This window comes from Mobula hypostoma, chromosome 1, assembly GCF_963921235.1.
Source record: "Mobula hypostoma chromosome 1, sMobHyp1.1, whole genome shotgun sequence".
NCBI classification, from domain to species: domain Eukaryota; kingdom Metazoa; phylum Chordata; class Chondrichthyes; order Myliobatiformes; family Myliobatidae; genus Mobula; species Mobula hypostoma.
This window is the reverse complement of record NC_086097.1, coordinates 130733838-130747616: the sequence shown is the minus strand read 5'-3', so window position 1 is coordinate 130747616 and position 13779 is coordinate 130733838. Positions and strand designations below refer to the sequence as shown.

Below are 13779 nucleotides of genomic sequence, written 5' to 3'. Positions count from 1 at the left end.
AGACTAAACTAAATCTATTCTATTTGTACATGATCCCAACTTTCCATTTCTGTACACTCATGTGTCTATTTAACAGAATCTAAAATGTGACTATCATATCAGTATCTATCACTACCCCTGACAGCCTGATCCAGGCACCCGCCACTCTGTGTGTAAAGAAAAATACTCCACACATCTCCTTTGAACTTTCTCCTTGTCACCTTAAATTCATGTCCTTTATTTGATACTTCTACTCTGGGAGGAGAAAGATTCTGACTCTATTTCTGCCTCCTATAATTTTATAAATTTTAGTCCGGTCTCCACTCAGCCTCCAAAGCTGCAGATGTTGTCCAATCTCCCCCTGTAGATTAAGCTGTATAACTTATTACCACTCCTTTATTACCAGAGTTTGTCTAGCCTCTCCTGTTGTAGCTCATGATCATATTTATTTTATTTTTCTAAGAACATAGAAGTCAACTCCTCCACAGTTCCACAAGATCATGACTACTCATTTATCTTAAAAACTATTTTCTTTGTTTCTTGATTCCTTTTATAGAACATAGAATAGTACAGCACAGTACAGGCCCTTCAACCCGCAATGTTGTGCCGACCCTCAAACCCTGCCTCCCATATGCCCAGAAATATCTGGTATTTATGTCTGTTCTGAGCAGATGTTGTGTGAGCCTTCACCACACTATGGTAGTGAATACCAAAGCTATGCCAGTTATTGAGTGGAGAATTTTTTCTTGTATCATTCCTAACTAGCCTACTGTTTATTTAGAAATTTTGATCTGTCGTGCTTCCTTGCATCCAAACAGTCAAACTTTAAGAAAAAGTTGTTTTTCAATGATGCCACCACTTATTCCTTTCAGCTTCAGAGAACAGAGGCCCAGTATCCTCAATCTTCCTTGTATGACCAACCTGCTATGCTAGGGACCAGTCTGGTGATTCTGTGCACTCCCTCCATAGAAAGTCTTTCACACTACACTTCAGGTGAGGCCTCACCAAGGCCCTCTGTTTTAGTAAGAAAACTTTTCTCTTGTGCTCTAGCAATAGAAGTCATGAATACTCCCTAATGGTTTAGGATGTTCAAATTATTTTTCCCCATATCTTCTGCATCCAAAATAGCAGTTTCATTAGATATTTAAATTGCTTGATTATGTCCCTCTATTTTTGTTTCAGTTCCTGTTCTGGTATTTGAGTTCTACTTTATCCATAACCAAGGGATAAAGTATTTAAGCAGAGGTTGCGTATTGATAGTCATTTTTAATTTTTTTGTAAAGAACATTTTAAAAAAAGGAAGATTCATGGTGCGACAACAATGTTTAGGTGTACAATTTACATAGTATGAGACATAGCTGCTCATGCTGCTCGATAAAGGTGTTGGCATGTTAGATTTGGAGAAATGCTTCATTTTCAGGATGGGAAGCTCAGTACTAGAGACTTGAAATAATTCAGAGATGTTATTTTAGAACTGTGGACATTTAAATTTACTCATTAGGATCTTGAATGAAAAGCTATTATTCATAGTGGTAACCATGAGACCACTAGAGTATTAAAAAAACAAGACACAACTAGTTTGCTTGGTAAAATTAATTGAAGATTTACTGTCCTGGACTTCGTGCAATTGCCCTGTAAAATTTATGAAGTATTAACCTGATATTCCAATAGTCAGGAAACATGTTTTGGAATCTACAGGGTTTGACAAAGGTAATAAGGATCAGTCACCTACAAGGCATGCCATTGCGGAACTCAAAGAGAAATGGCAACATAGTTCAGTGCCAGAGGTCATGTTCTGTGAAGGCATGTCACCATTTTCTCTCTTTGGACCATTTGGAGATGAATGTCAAGAAGCTCAACACCATACAGATCGTAGGAGTTTGCTTGATAGTCACCCATCCACAACCATTCACTCACTCCACCACTGATGCACAGTTGCAGCAGTTTGCACCATTCAGCAATTCACCAAGACTCCTTGTACACCACCTTCCAAACCCAAAAACTACTACCCTTGTTGTGGCCTTGCACCATAGTCTGCCAACTATATTCTGCCTTTTGTATTGTTTTCCCTTGTACTACCTCAATTCACTGTTGTGATTAAATGATCTGTGTGGAGGGCATGCAAAACAAAGTGTTTCACTGTAGCTCAGTACATGTGTTAATAATAAACCAATTTACTAATTAGAAGGACAAAGGCAGCAAAATCATCTGGGAATTGCCCTCCAAGTCACACACTATCCTGATTTCAAAATATATCACTGTTCCTTCACCTTCTTGAGTTCACTGTTACTATTGCAAAAATAAAATCTAACAGCTACTCTGTACTTCATTGATTCAATCTCATTTTTGAGGTTATAAAAGGAAAGGAAAAATTTTGAACTCAATTGCACCTAAATCTTCCACATTCATGATTCCTGATCAGACTACCATGTGTATATCTTATGTGACGAGAATACACATAAAATTAAGATGTTTGCTGGCCTGGGCTAGCATCAGTGACATCAGCAGTTGGTCTGCCACCTGCCCTCAGGGGAAGGAGAGATAAGGAACAATGGAGCAGCGTCTGGAGATGTGTAATGAAGGGACGGGAGAGAGAGCTGTCTGGAGCGGCTCCCCCCTTTGAACCCTGAACTGTTTGAAGTGATGGACAGGCGATACCCCAGCAGGGGGATAAAAAGGGACAGGTTCGCTAAGACAGACACACACGCCACCCGAGGTAACGAGACCCTGGAAGCGGTGCGCCTCTCACGAGTGGGTGAGAAGTACCAGACAACGACCAGGGTGGAAAGGTACGATCAGCGGGAACCCGGTGTGTGTCCGCCCTTGCCTGGGTGCCGGGTTCACTGCAGAGGATCGACCGCATCTGGAGGAGGGGTCACAGTCGGTGACCTCAGGTGACATCACCAAGGACCCGCCCAAAAGTTGCTTGTGAGCCATCTCGCCGGTCTGTGAGTGAAGCATTGTCTGAATGATCAGTTGTTCCTGTTCCCTCTCTCTCTCCCCCCACGTTGTCCATCGCCATGGCAACGATTACTGCGAACTGAACTGGACTGAACTTTGAGTCATTTTGAAATTTGGTCATTTACCCCTAGACAACGATAGAGCTTGATGGATGCTGTTATCTTAATTCTGTGCACATGTGTGGTTAACATTGCTGAACTGTTGCATTTATTATCCTTTCGATTACTGTGTTGCTTGTTTCTTTAATAAAACTTTCTTAGTTCTAGTATCCAGACTGCAACTGAGTGATCCATTTCTGCTGGTTTGGCAACCCAGTTACGGGGTACGTAACACTTACATGATATAAAATGAGAACCCTCCCTAAAACGTGGGTATACCCACACCTCAAGGACTGCAGCAGTTCAACAAGGCTGCTTATCGCCACTTTTTCCAAGGATAGTTTGGCACGAGCAATTAAAATGGCTTTGGTTTGGTATTGTAGCAATTAACATGATACAGCGAAAAGCTTGTCTTGCATACTGTTTATACGGATAAAACCATTACACAGTGCATTGAGATAAAACAATAACAATGCAGAATAAACTGTCAAACCAAGAGGAAAATGTGCAGTGCAGGTAAACGATAAAGTGCAAGATTTTAACAAGATAGGTTGTGAGGTCGATAGTCCATCTTATTGTACAAGATGTCTGAGATGCCTGTACAGGAATCTTATAACAAAGGATTAGGTAGCTGTCCTTCAGCATGGTGGTGCACGCTTTCAAGCTTTTGTATTTCCTGCCCGTTGGGAGAAGAAAGAATGTCTGGGTAAGTGGGTTTTGACTGCTTTACTGAGGAAGCGAGAAGTATCGACAGAGTCCATATAAGGGACTCTGGCTCCTGTATTATGTTCCTGGTGAATACATTATAGGCAAGCCATGAATTCTTGGTATTTTTGCAGGAATAACTCAGTTTCTGCTTCAGCACATGATCATGCAAGCAGAAATAATCCCCACACCAGCATTTTACAGCCATTAATTATTGCTGCAAAGCAGGAAACGTGACAACTTGTTTGTGCACAGAAAGCTCCCAAAAGCACAGATGTTGTTGAAGTATTTTTAATTATGCTGCTTTGAGGGGTTGGTTTCTTGCTCTTTAAATTAGTGACGAAGACTTTAGTGGCCACCTGAGAGACTGGAGAGGTCTTGAGCTTAAAGATCTTGACAGTGCAAGACTCCCCAGAAATTTCTAAGCCTCTGGAACTTTATCTGGGACCTTCTGAGCAAGAAATCAGGCAAATTACAACAGACAAAAGTTAATTTCTCATACATGCCGAGGAACTCTAGGTTGGCACCTTTAAGAAAGATGCTTGAAAAGTTGACAAGTATTTGACATCTAAAAGATACTGCATGTTTTTCACTTGTTTCTTTATAGGTTTGCTTGAAATATTATGAGCATGAGTTTGTGGAACTTGCATGCCAGTGTCCGGCTGTTGTGTGCTGTCGATGCTCTCCAACACAAAAGGCTCAAATTGTGAAGCTGTTGCAACAGCACACTGGCAAACGCACATGTGCAATAGGTAAGCACAGAAATCTCTCATCTTTCAGCCTTTAAACTGTGACCCACAGTTGCAAATTAGTAAATCCATATCTTTGCGGAATTAGAAACAGCTTCCAAATATAAAATACAATAACATCTTAGCCAAAACTTGCCTTGCTCTTTCCAGTTAAGAATTTTGGCTGTGGCATTTTTCCATTTGCTTCCAACTCATTAAGAAGGAAGATTTCTAGAATGGTTTTAAATTTCTTTTAATCTGCTCCAATTTTATGTAAAATATAAACATAATAGTCCAATCTTGGCAGATTGTAGCTCATGAATGTAGAAGATTTAATTGAAATAGATTTGGAGTTCAAAATGGTTTCTTCCCTTTTATAATTTCAAAAATGAGATTATTTATTTTCGTTTGAATCAATTAGATATAGAATAGCTGTTAGCAGATTTTTCCACTAATGTCCTGGATATAAATTCTTCAGTAACAGCATTGAGTTAAAAAAAATAACAACGTTATAAGCCCTTGATTTACCAGGTGTCTGTTCCTCAAATTGAAGAATTTTAACTTTCGTTTAGTTAGATGTAATGCAGTGCAAGTCCACAGGGTGGCAATGAAGTACATTGCAAGAGATCAGAAACATGAAATTCAACAGTTGCTATTTATAATAAATAGCAGTGGGAATTGTTTCTAATGAGAAATTCAGAACTGATTTAATCTATTTAATGATACGTAAGGTTTTGATGCTTATTTAATTAGCTGGTATATTGATGTCCTAATTTTAGATACTGGAAAGTAAGTATTCAAAGTTAAGCTTATTAATGAACTTTCAGTTTTGGAACAATTTTTTTCATATTTTCTTCGGATTGATTTGATGTCTGCTTAATTTTTGTTGCTATTAAGCAGCTATGTGCAAGGTTTACTCCAATAATGACTTCTTGTACAGGTGATGGAGGTAATGACGTCAGCATGATCCAAGCAGCCGACTGCGGGATTGGAATTGTAGGAAAGGTAATGATTATTTGTGTTCATGTTTGTGACCCATCATGGCAATGCAAAGAAGAATGAGAAATTTTTAATGTCTTTAGTCAACATCTACAATGTAGCTTGTTTCCACAGCATCAAATGAAATGTGGTTGAAAGTGATTATTCTATCAAAGCAAAAATTAGAATTCTCATCTGTAAACAGTTAGCTGATTCCTTACTCTGTTGTAATTTAAATTGAGAATACCTAAGTTGCTTTTTCAGCAGTCCAGGCAGTATTTCTTAAATCAGCCACCCTAATTATTTCATCTTTCCCTGTGGAACTTATCCTCTGTTAAGCTCTTCCTGAAATGCATTGTGTTATTTCCTGTTTTTCAAAAGATTAAAAAGCCCCACCTCCGAACACCCCAAGTGGAAGAACTTTTCCTGAGCTCCTTGTGGGTTTATTAGTGACCGTCTTTTATTTATCAGCCTTAGTTGTAGATTTCATCTATATTCATATTTACATTTCTTACCCTTAAAGACCAACACCATGTCCTTTCCCCTCTCGAGGATGAGTCCTAGAGGCTCCTGCACATGTTATTTAGACAGCAAGTTGGGCATTTACCAAGGACCTTTTGGCAAATCGTGACAGTTGGCTTGAGGGCAGGATTTTTTTTCCCCCGGTCATCTTTGGAATATTTCTGCCAGATAAAATAATTGAAAATCGTGATCTGTCTTGCCAAGCAGAGAATATTTCACTGAAGTGCTTATAGTATTGTGACCTGATTCTCTCAGTGGTTATGAGGAATGTATGGGGATAGAACACATTCTGCTAATAACAATAGTTCCAAACAGTACCATCAGCATTTATGTTTGAAGCACAACATATGTGTTTTTCATGCATATGCAGTTCGATGCAGTTTCTCTGAAAGATTCAGAAGCCCTAATCTGTCAGGTTCCTCGATCTTGCTGAGTTGCACAGCTGCTCTGATTCAGTATCAGGTTAGACCTGCCTTAATCAATGATTTTCTACACAGAGTTTGTAACTTATTGTTGTTGAGTGCTGTCGCATTGTCGTCCACTCATGGCGACCCTGTGGATAGTGTAGTTGTCCGTAGGGTTTTCCTGGCAAGATACAGAAGTAGATTGCCAGGCCTTTCTTCCACGCAGATACTGCTGCTGCCTAAGTTGGGACCCAGCTGGATTCAAGCTCAGGACCGTCCTCAGAATCCAGTATTGATGCCATTACACCACCAGCTGGGGTTAACTGATTAATGTTTCTAAAGCTTTGATAATTTTTAAATAGCTGTACGTTAGAGACATTTATAAACAAAATTTGGTAGTTTTTGGAACTGGTAAAGCTGGGGGCAGGGTTTTTCCAACTCTCTGTTGGCTATCAGGAGCTGGGAGTGGGTCTTGGCCATTTATCATTTGGCTTCTAGGGTATGGTAGTGAGGCTTTGCCTGCTGCCGCTCAGCTGCCCAGTTCTAGGTGCAGGGCTTTTCTGTCTTTTGTCCTTTGGGCATCAGTAGGCACCTCAGGAACATTGCACTCAATGCTCCTACGTGACCTGCTGCAGTCCTTCAGGGGAAGATGCTTCCAAGTCAAGATAGAGAGAGCATTGATGGTGGTACGTACAACTGCTGTTATCTGCAACACCCATTCCTCTTGGTGACAGAGATCGCAGGATTAAGAGGTGCTGTTGGAGTGAGCCAAGTTGGTAACTGCTTATATCTTATTGACTGTTGTGCCCAGGAATAGATGTTTTGATGGTGGGAGGAAAACCACTGAGGCAGGCTGCCTTATCCTTAACAGAGTTGAGTTTCCTGAACATTTACTATTTCCTTCCCCAACCTGACCCAAAGATATCTGTAGATGATCACAACCATGCATTGGCACTGAGCCAGACAAAACATCCATACCTGGAAAAGATATTGCCAGCTTGGGTGAAGCCCCTGATCCACATTCCCATTCCCTCCCAGAGTAGATGTAAAACCCAGTGTTTGGAAAAGTGTTTCCTGATCCCAGAGCATTATGCTAATCCACTCGCTCACTGAGTATCTTGCCCTGCACTTGAGACTGAATCAAGTTTGAAATTGACACCAAAAAATAATTCTGTCATTCCAGATTGAGTCCCTGCTCCCGCTCTGGTCATGTGTCAAGGTGCAGCTTGACCCTCAGTGATCCTAATCCACACAGAGCCTGTGCCTAACCTGACCCCCAACATATATGTTTGTGTCCTGCTGGATTGGGCTTGGCTTAGGTAGCCAGTCTTGCGTCTGGGATCCATTGAGGCAATGTGATTGTCCCACTGAGTTTAATTATAGCAAATGGAGGCATGGGAAGATGGTGAATGGAGAAGTTCAGAAAGATATGGTCTGATGATTTTATCTGTAATGATGCACAGAGTGTTTTTTTTATTAGACTTCTAGGTTTGGGGTGGGAACATGGATCTGGTAATTATGCAACATCTGTCAAATGAATTATTTGATTTGGTTGATGTATTGATTACCAGAGAAGATCAGCACCCCATTCCTCCATCCTCCAATCTTCTGTGGTCTAGAATTCTATTCCAGAGACTATTGTCACTTGTGCATGATTTTGAAATTTGCCATCTGAAGGTGCTCCAGCTGTGAAGAGTGAATAGTTTTCCTCTGCATTACCTCATAGCTGAAGCACCTTTAGATGATAGGCTTCAGAATTGTTGCAGTTTGAACATTTCCTTGTGCTTGCTTGAGATTTATGCAGGTGTTCAGAAATGGAGCAATAAAATTCTCTCGTTCCCATATCCCCCTCAATTGCATTTCTGCTGTGGTTATTTGCACTGGGCCCTGGAATTGACCACCCACTTTTGTGGTGTTACCTCATCCTATTGACGAAAGAGCAGAGAATTAACTGAAGTGCTATATGCCCCAAAACCTTCTGCTTGCTGTCCTGTAAAACCTTCTTGTTTAAGAAATCTCTGTTACACTGAGAAATTACCAATTGAGCCATTGTTACTGCTTGAAGATGGCCTGAGCATAATTACTCCACAAATCTTTGTTCAGTGCATATATTATGTGTGTATTTGAGAAAGCAAGATTTGCTAATGTTATTAGTTGGGTCAGTGTGAGTCTTGAACAAAGAAATCTAGGGAGCTTAGCAAGGAAATATATTTATTTAACAAAATATAAACTTTGAAAATTTAGTCAAGGTTTTGAGTAATGTGATTTCATTGTCACAAATGTTTACTTGCTGCAATGGTAGCTTTCTAACCAATGTTTCATTGGCCTTTGTTTTTCAAAAATCTAGGAAGGGAAGCAGGCATCTTTGGCAGCAGACTTTTCCATCACTCAGTTTAAGCACATTGGCAGGCTGTTGATGGTGCACGGACGCAACAGTTACAAACGATCTGCTGCACTGGGCCAGTTTGTCATCCACCGGGGCCTTATCATCTCCACTATGCAGGTGATTGTAAACTTGCCTTTACCAAAGGGGTGAGGCACATGGTGCTCAAATACACCAGAATTGAAATAATATGGGAAAATGTATGTTTTGTCCGTATTTACAGTTGTAACAAATAATACAAAGGGCCGCTAAGTACTATGAATGTGTATATATCAGCCAGTGGAATAATTAATGCAGAAAATGAATGGTTAGAATTTTTAAGGTGATTTTATGTAGGTGTATATCTCATGCTTTTGCACTAAAGTTGTGAGAAGGAAAAGAAGAAAATGCCTTTAAAGGCCATTGAATCAATTTCCCAAGCAGATTGTAAGATAAGATGAGAGAGCAAAGAGACAACCAGGAAACGATGAACACAAAAGTAATCTCTGGGAGAAGTGGATGCATAAACCTGGAACCAGATAATTTTCAAGTCATGTCTGGAAAAAAGATCCAATCTATCATGCTGTCAAGCTTTGATACTGGTTATAATATAAAACAGACTATAAATGTGTGATTATCCTGTAAGAGAGTAGAAAATTCAATCATGAACTCAGCATTGAGTTTGAAAAAGGTTTACTTAATTCGTAAACACAAGAAAATCTGCAGATGCTGGAAATTCAAGCAACACACACAAAATGCTGGTGGAACGCAGGAGGCCAGGCAGCATCTATAGGAAAAAGTACAGTTGACGTTTCAGGCCGAGACCCTTCGTCAGGAACAACTGAAAGAAGAGATAGTAAGAGATTTGAAAGTGGGAGGGGGTGGGGGGAATCCGAAATGATAGGAGAAGACAGGAGGGGGAGGGATGGAGCTAAGAGCTGGAAAGTTGATTGGCAAAAGGGATACAAAGGTAGAGAAGGGGGAGGATCATGGGACAGGAGGCCTGGGGAGTAAGAAAGGGGGAGGGGAGCCCAGAGGAAGATGGAGAGCAGGAAGCAGTGATTGTGAGAGGGACAGAGAGAGAAGACCAACTGAAGCAGGGTGTGCCACATGTAGAACTTGTTATGTCACACCAAGTTGACAGACATAACTGAAGCAAAACGCAGTATTAAATCTGATAGAGGGGAAAGAATGAGGTGGAAAGCTTTACATCAGTAGGGTGCATAAGAGGTTTACCAGGGGTTCTAGGGAAAGATCTTGGCCCAAAGACCCGACTGCTTCTTTACCCACGTGGACGCTGCATGACTTGCTGAGTTCCACCAACATTTTATATGTGTTGAGGTTTACCAAGATCTCCTGCATCTCCTGTGTCTCAGGTTTACCAAGATGCTGCCTGGATTAAGGGTATGAACTATGAGTGACTGAACAAACTTGGGTTGTTTTCTCTGACGTGGCAGAGGCTGAGGGAAGACCCGATAGAAGTTTATAAAATATGAAGGCATAGATAGAGAAGTCGGCCAGTATCATATTCTCAGCATCAAAATGCCTAATACTGGAGAGTATGCATTTAAATTGAGGGTTAAGTACAGCAGAGGTATATGGGACAGTTTTTACACGGTGAAATTTGCTGCTGGGATGGTGGTGGAGGCAGTTACAAAAAAGTCAGATAGAGATATATGCAGGTAATGTTGAGATATGGACCATGTGTAAACAGAGGAGATTAGGCATCATTATCTTAATTAGGTTAGTATAACATCGTGTAGAATTTTGAAAGACTGGTGTGGCTGGTCTAAGATTTCATGGTAAACACATACAATAGAAGAATTAAGAGCAGATAAGAGGGAGATTTCTATTAGATTACTTTAAGTACATGATTAGTAAGTGACACACATCAAAGTTGCTGGTGAACGCAGCAGGCCAGGCAGCAGCTCTAGGAAGAGGTACAGTCAACGTTTCAGGCCGAGACCCTTCGTCAGGACTAACTGAAGGAAGAGTTAGTAAGAGATTTGAAAGTGGGAGGGGGAAGGAGAGATCCCAAATGATAGGAGAAGACAGGAGGGGGAGGGATGGAGCCAAGAGCTGGACAGGTGATTGGCAAAGGGGATATGAGAGGATCATGGGACAGGAGGCCCAGGGAGAAAGACAAGGGGGGGGGGGACCCAGAGGATGGGTAAGGGGTATAGTCAGAGGGACAGAGGGTGAAAAAGCGGGGAGAGAGAGAAAGAATGTGTGTATAAAAATAAATAACGGATGGGGTACAAGGGGGAGGTGGGGCATTAGCGGAATTTAGAGAAGTCAGTGTTCATGCCATCAGGTTGGAGGCTACCCAGACGGAATATAAGGTGTTGTTCCTCCAACCTGAGTGGGGCTTCATCCTTACAGTAGAGGGGGCCGTGGATAGACATGTCAGAATGGGAATGGGTTGTGGAATTAAAATGTGTGGCCACTGGGAGATCCTGCTTTCTCTGGCGGCAAGGACTCTTTGGCAAGGACTCTTCCACCCCCACCGATGACCCCTTCTCCCGTCTTCAACCCTCCTCTTCTTCATGGACACCCTGCTCTGCTCTTCTGCCTGCTCTGGATCTCTTTATTGCTAACTGCCGATGGGACATCAACCGTCTGGACTTCACCGCACCTTGTTCCCATTCCAACCTTACTCCTTCCGAATGCTCTGCTCTCCACTCCCTCCACACTAATCCTAACCTTACTATTAAACCCACGGATAAGGGGGGTGCTGTTGTAGTCTGGCGTACTGACCTCTACCTTGCTGCGGCACAGCGACAACTCGCGGATACCTCCTCTTATTTACCCCTCGATCGTGACCCCACTAAGGAGCACCAGGCCATCGTCTCCCACACCATCACCGACTTTATCCGCCCAGGGGATCTCCCATCCACTGCTACCAACCTTATAGTTCCCACACCTCGCACTTCCCGTTTCTATCTCCTACCCAAGGTCCACAAACCTGCCTGTCCTGGCAGACCTATTGTCTCAACTTGCCCCTGCCCCACCGAACTCGTTTCTGCATACCTCGACACTGTTTTATCCCCCCTTGTTCAATCCCTTCCTACCTATGTTCGTGACACTTCTCACGCTCTTAAACTTTTTGATGATTTTAAGTTCCCTGGACCCCACCACTTCATTTTCACCATGGATGTCCAGTCCCTATATACTTCCATCCCCCATCAGGAAGGTCTCAAAGCTCTCCGCTTCTTTTTGGATTCCAGACCTAATCAGTTCCCCTCTACCACCACTCTGCTCCGTCTAGTGGAATTAGTCCTTACTCTTAATAATTTCTCCTTTGACTCCTCCCACTTCCTCCAAACTAAAGTTGTAGCTATGGGCACCCGTATGGGTCCTAGCTATGCCTGCCTTTTTGTTAGCTTTGTGGAACAGTCTATGTTCCGTACCTATTGTGGTATCTGTCCCCCATTTTTCCTTCGCTACATCGACGACTGCATTGGCGCTGCTTCCTGCACGCATGCTGAGCTCATTGACTTTATTAATTTTGCCTCCAACTTTCACCCTGCCCTCAAGTTTACCTGGTCCATTTCTGACACCTCCCTCCCCTTTCTAGATCTTTCTGTCTCTGTCTCTGGAGACAGTTTATCCACTGATGTCTACTATAAGCCTACTGACTCTCACAGTTATCTGGACTATTCCTCTTCTCACCCTGTCTCTTGCAAAAACGCCATCCCCTTCTCGCAATTCCTCCGTCTCCACCGCATTTGCTCTCAGGATGAGGCTTTTCATTCCAGGACGAGGGAGAGTCCTCCTTTTTTAAAGAAAGGGGCTTCCCTTCCCCCACCATCAACTCTGCTCTTAAACGCATCTCCCCCATTTCACGCACATCTGCTCTCACTGCATCCTCCCGCCACCCCACTTGGAATAGGATTTCCCTGGTCCTCACCTATCACCCCATCAGCCTCCGGGTCCAATATATTATTCTCCGTAACTTCCGCCACCTCCAACGGGATCCAACCACTAAGCACATCTTTCCCTCTCCCCCTCTCTCTGCTTTCCACAGGGATCGCTCCCTACGCGACTCCCTTGTCCATTTGTCCCCCCCCCCCCACATCCCTCCCCACTGATCTCCCTCCTGGCACTTATCCTTGTAAGTGGAACAAGTGCTACACATGCCCTTACACTTCCTCCCTTACCATCATTCAGGGCCCCAGACAGTCCTTCCAGGTGAGGCGACTGTGACTCACCTGTGAGTTGGCTGGGGTGATATACTGCATCTGGTGCTCCCAATGTGGCCTTCTATATATTGGCAAGGCGCAATGCAGACTGGGAGACCGCTTTGCTGAACATCTACGCTCTGTCCGCCAGAGAAAACAGGGTCTCCCACTGGCCACACATTTTAATTCCACATCCCATTCCCATTCTGACATTTCTATCCACGGCCTCCTCTACCGTAAAGATGAAGCCACACTCAGGTTGGAGGAACAACACCTTATATTCCGTCTGGGTAGCCTCCAACCTGATGGCATGAACATTGACTTCTCTAACTTCTGTTAATGCCCCACCTCCCCCTCGTACCCCATCTGTTATTTATTTTTATACACACATTCTTTCTCTCACTCTCCTTTTTCTCCCTCTGCCTCTCTGACTATACCCCTTGCCCATCCTCTGGGTCCCCCCCCCTTGTCTTTCTCCCCAGACCTCCTGTCCCATGATCCTCTCGTATCCCTTTTGCCAATCACCTGTCCAGCTCTTGGCTCCATCCCTCCCCCTCCTGTCTTCTCCTTTCATTTTGGATCTCCCCCTCCCCCTCCCACTTTCAAATCTCTTACTAACTCTTCCTTCAGTTAGTCCTGACGAAGAGTCTCGGCCTGAAATGTCGACTGTACCTCTTCCTTGAGATGCTGCCTGGCCTGCTGCGTTCACCAGCAACTTTGATGTGTGTTGCTTGAATTTCCAGCATCTGCAGAATTCCTGTTGTTTATGATTAGTAAGTCGTCTGAGAAGATGAATAGCAATGAATTTATTTATAAAATAACAAGATAAAAGACTATAATGATGAATATAATCACTTGATC

General features: G+C 42.7%; 1 protein-coding gene across 1 annotated transcript in view; it reads left to right on the top strand.

Annotated features, from left to right (window-relative positions):
- The window catches only part of atp9b (ATPase phospholipid transporting 9B), a 387648-nt gene that overhangs the window by 354592 nt on the left and 19277 nt on the right, over positions 1 to 13779 (top strand). The window contains exons 22-24 of the mRNA XM_063055727.1: positions 4351 to 4495; positions 5412 to 5476; positions 8723 to 8878. Of these exons, the coding sequence (XP_062911797.1) occupies positions 4351 to 4495; positions 5412 to 5476; positions 8723 to 8878 (366 nt within the window). The remainder of the gene's footprint in view (positions 1 to 4350; positions 4496 to 5411; positions 5477 to 8722; positions 8879 to 13779) is intronic.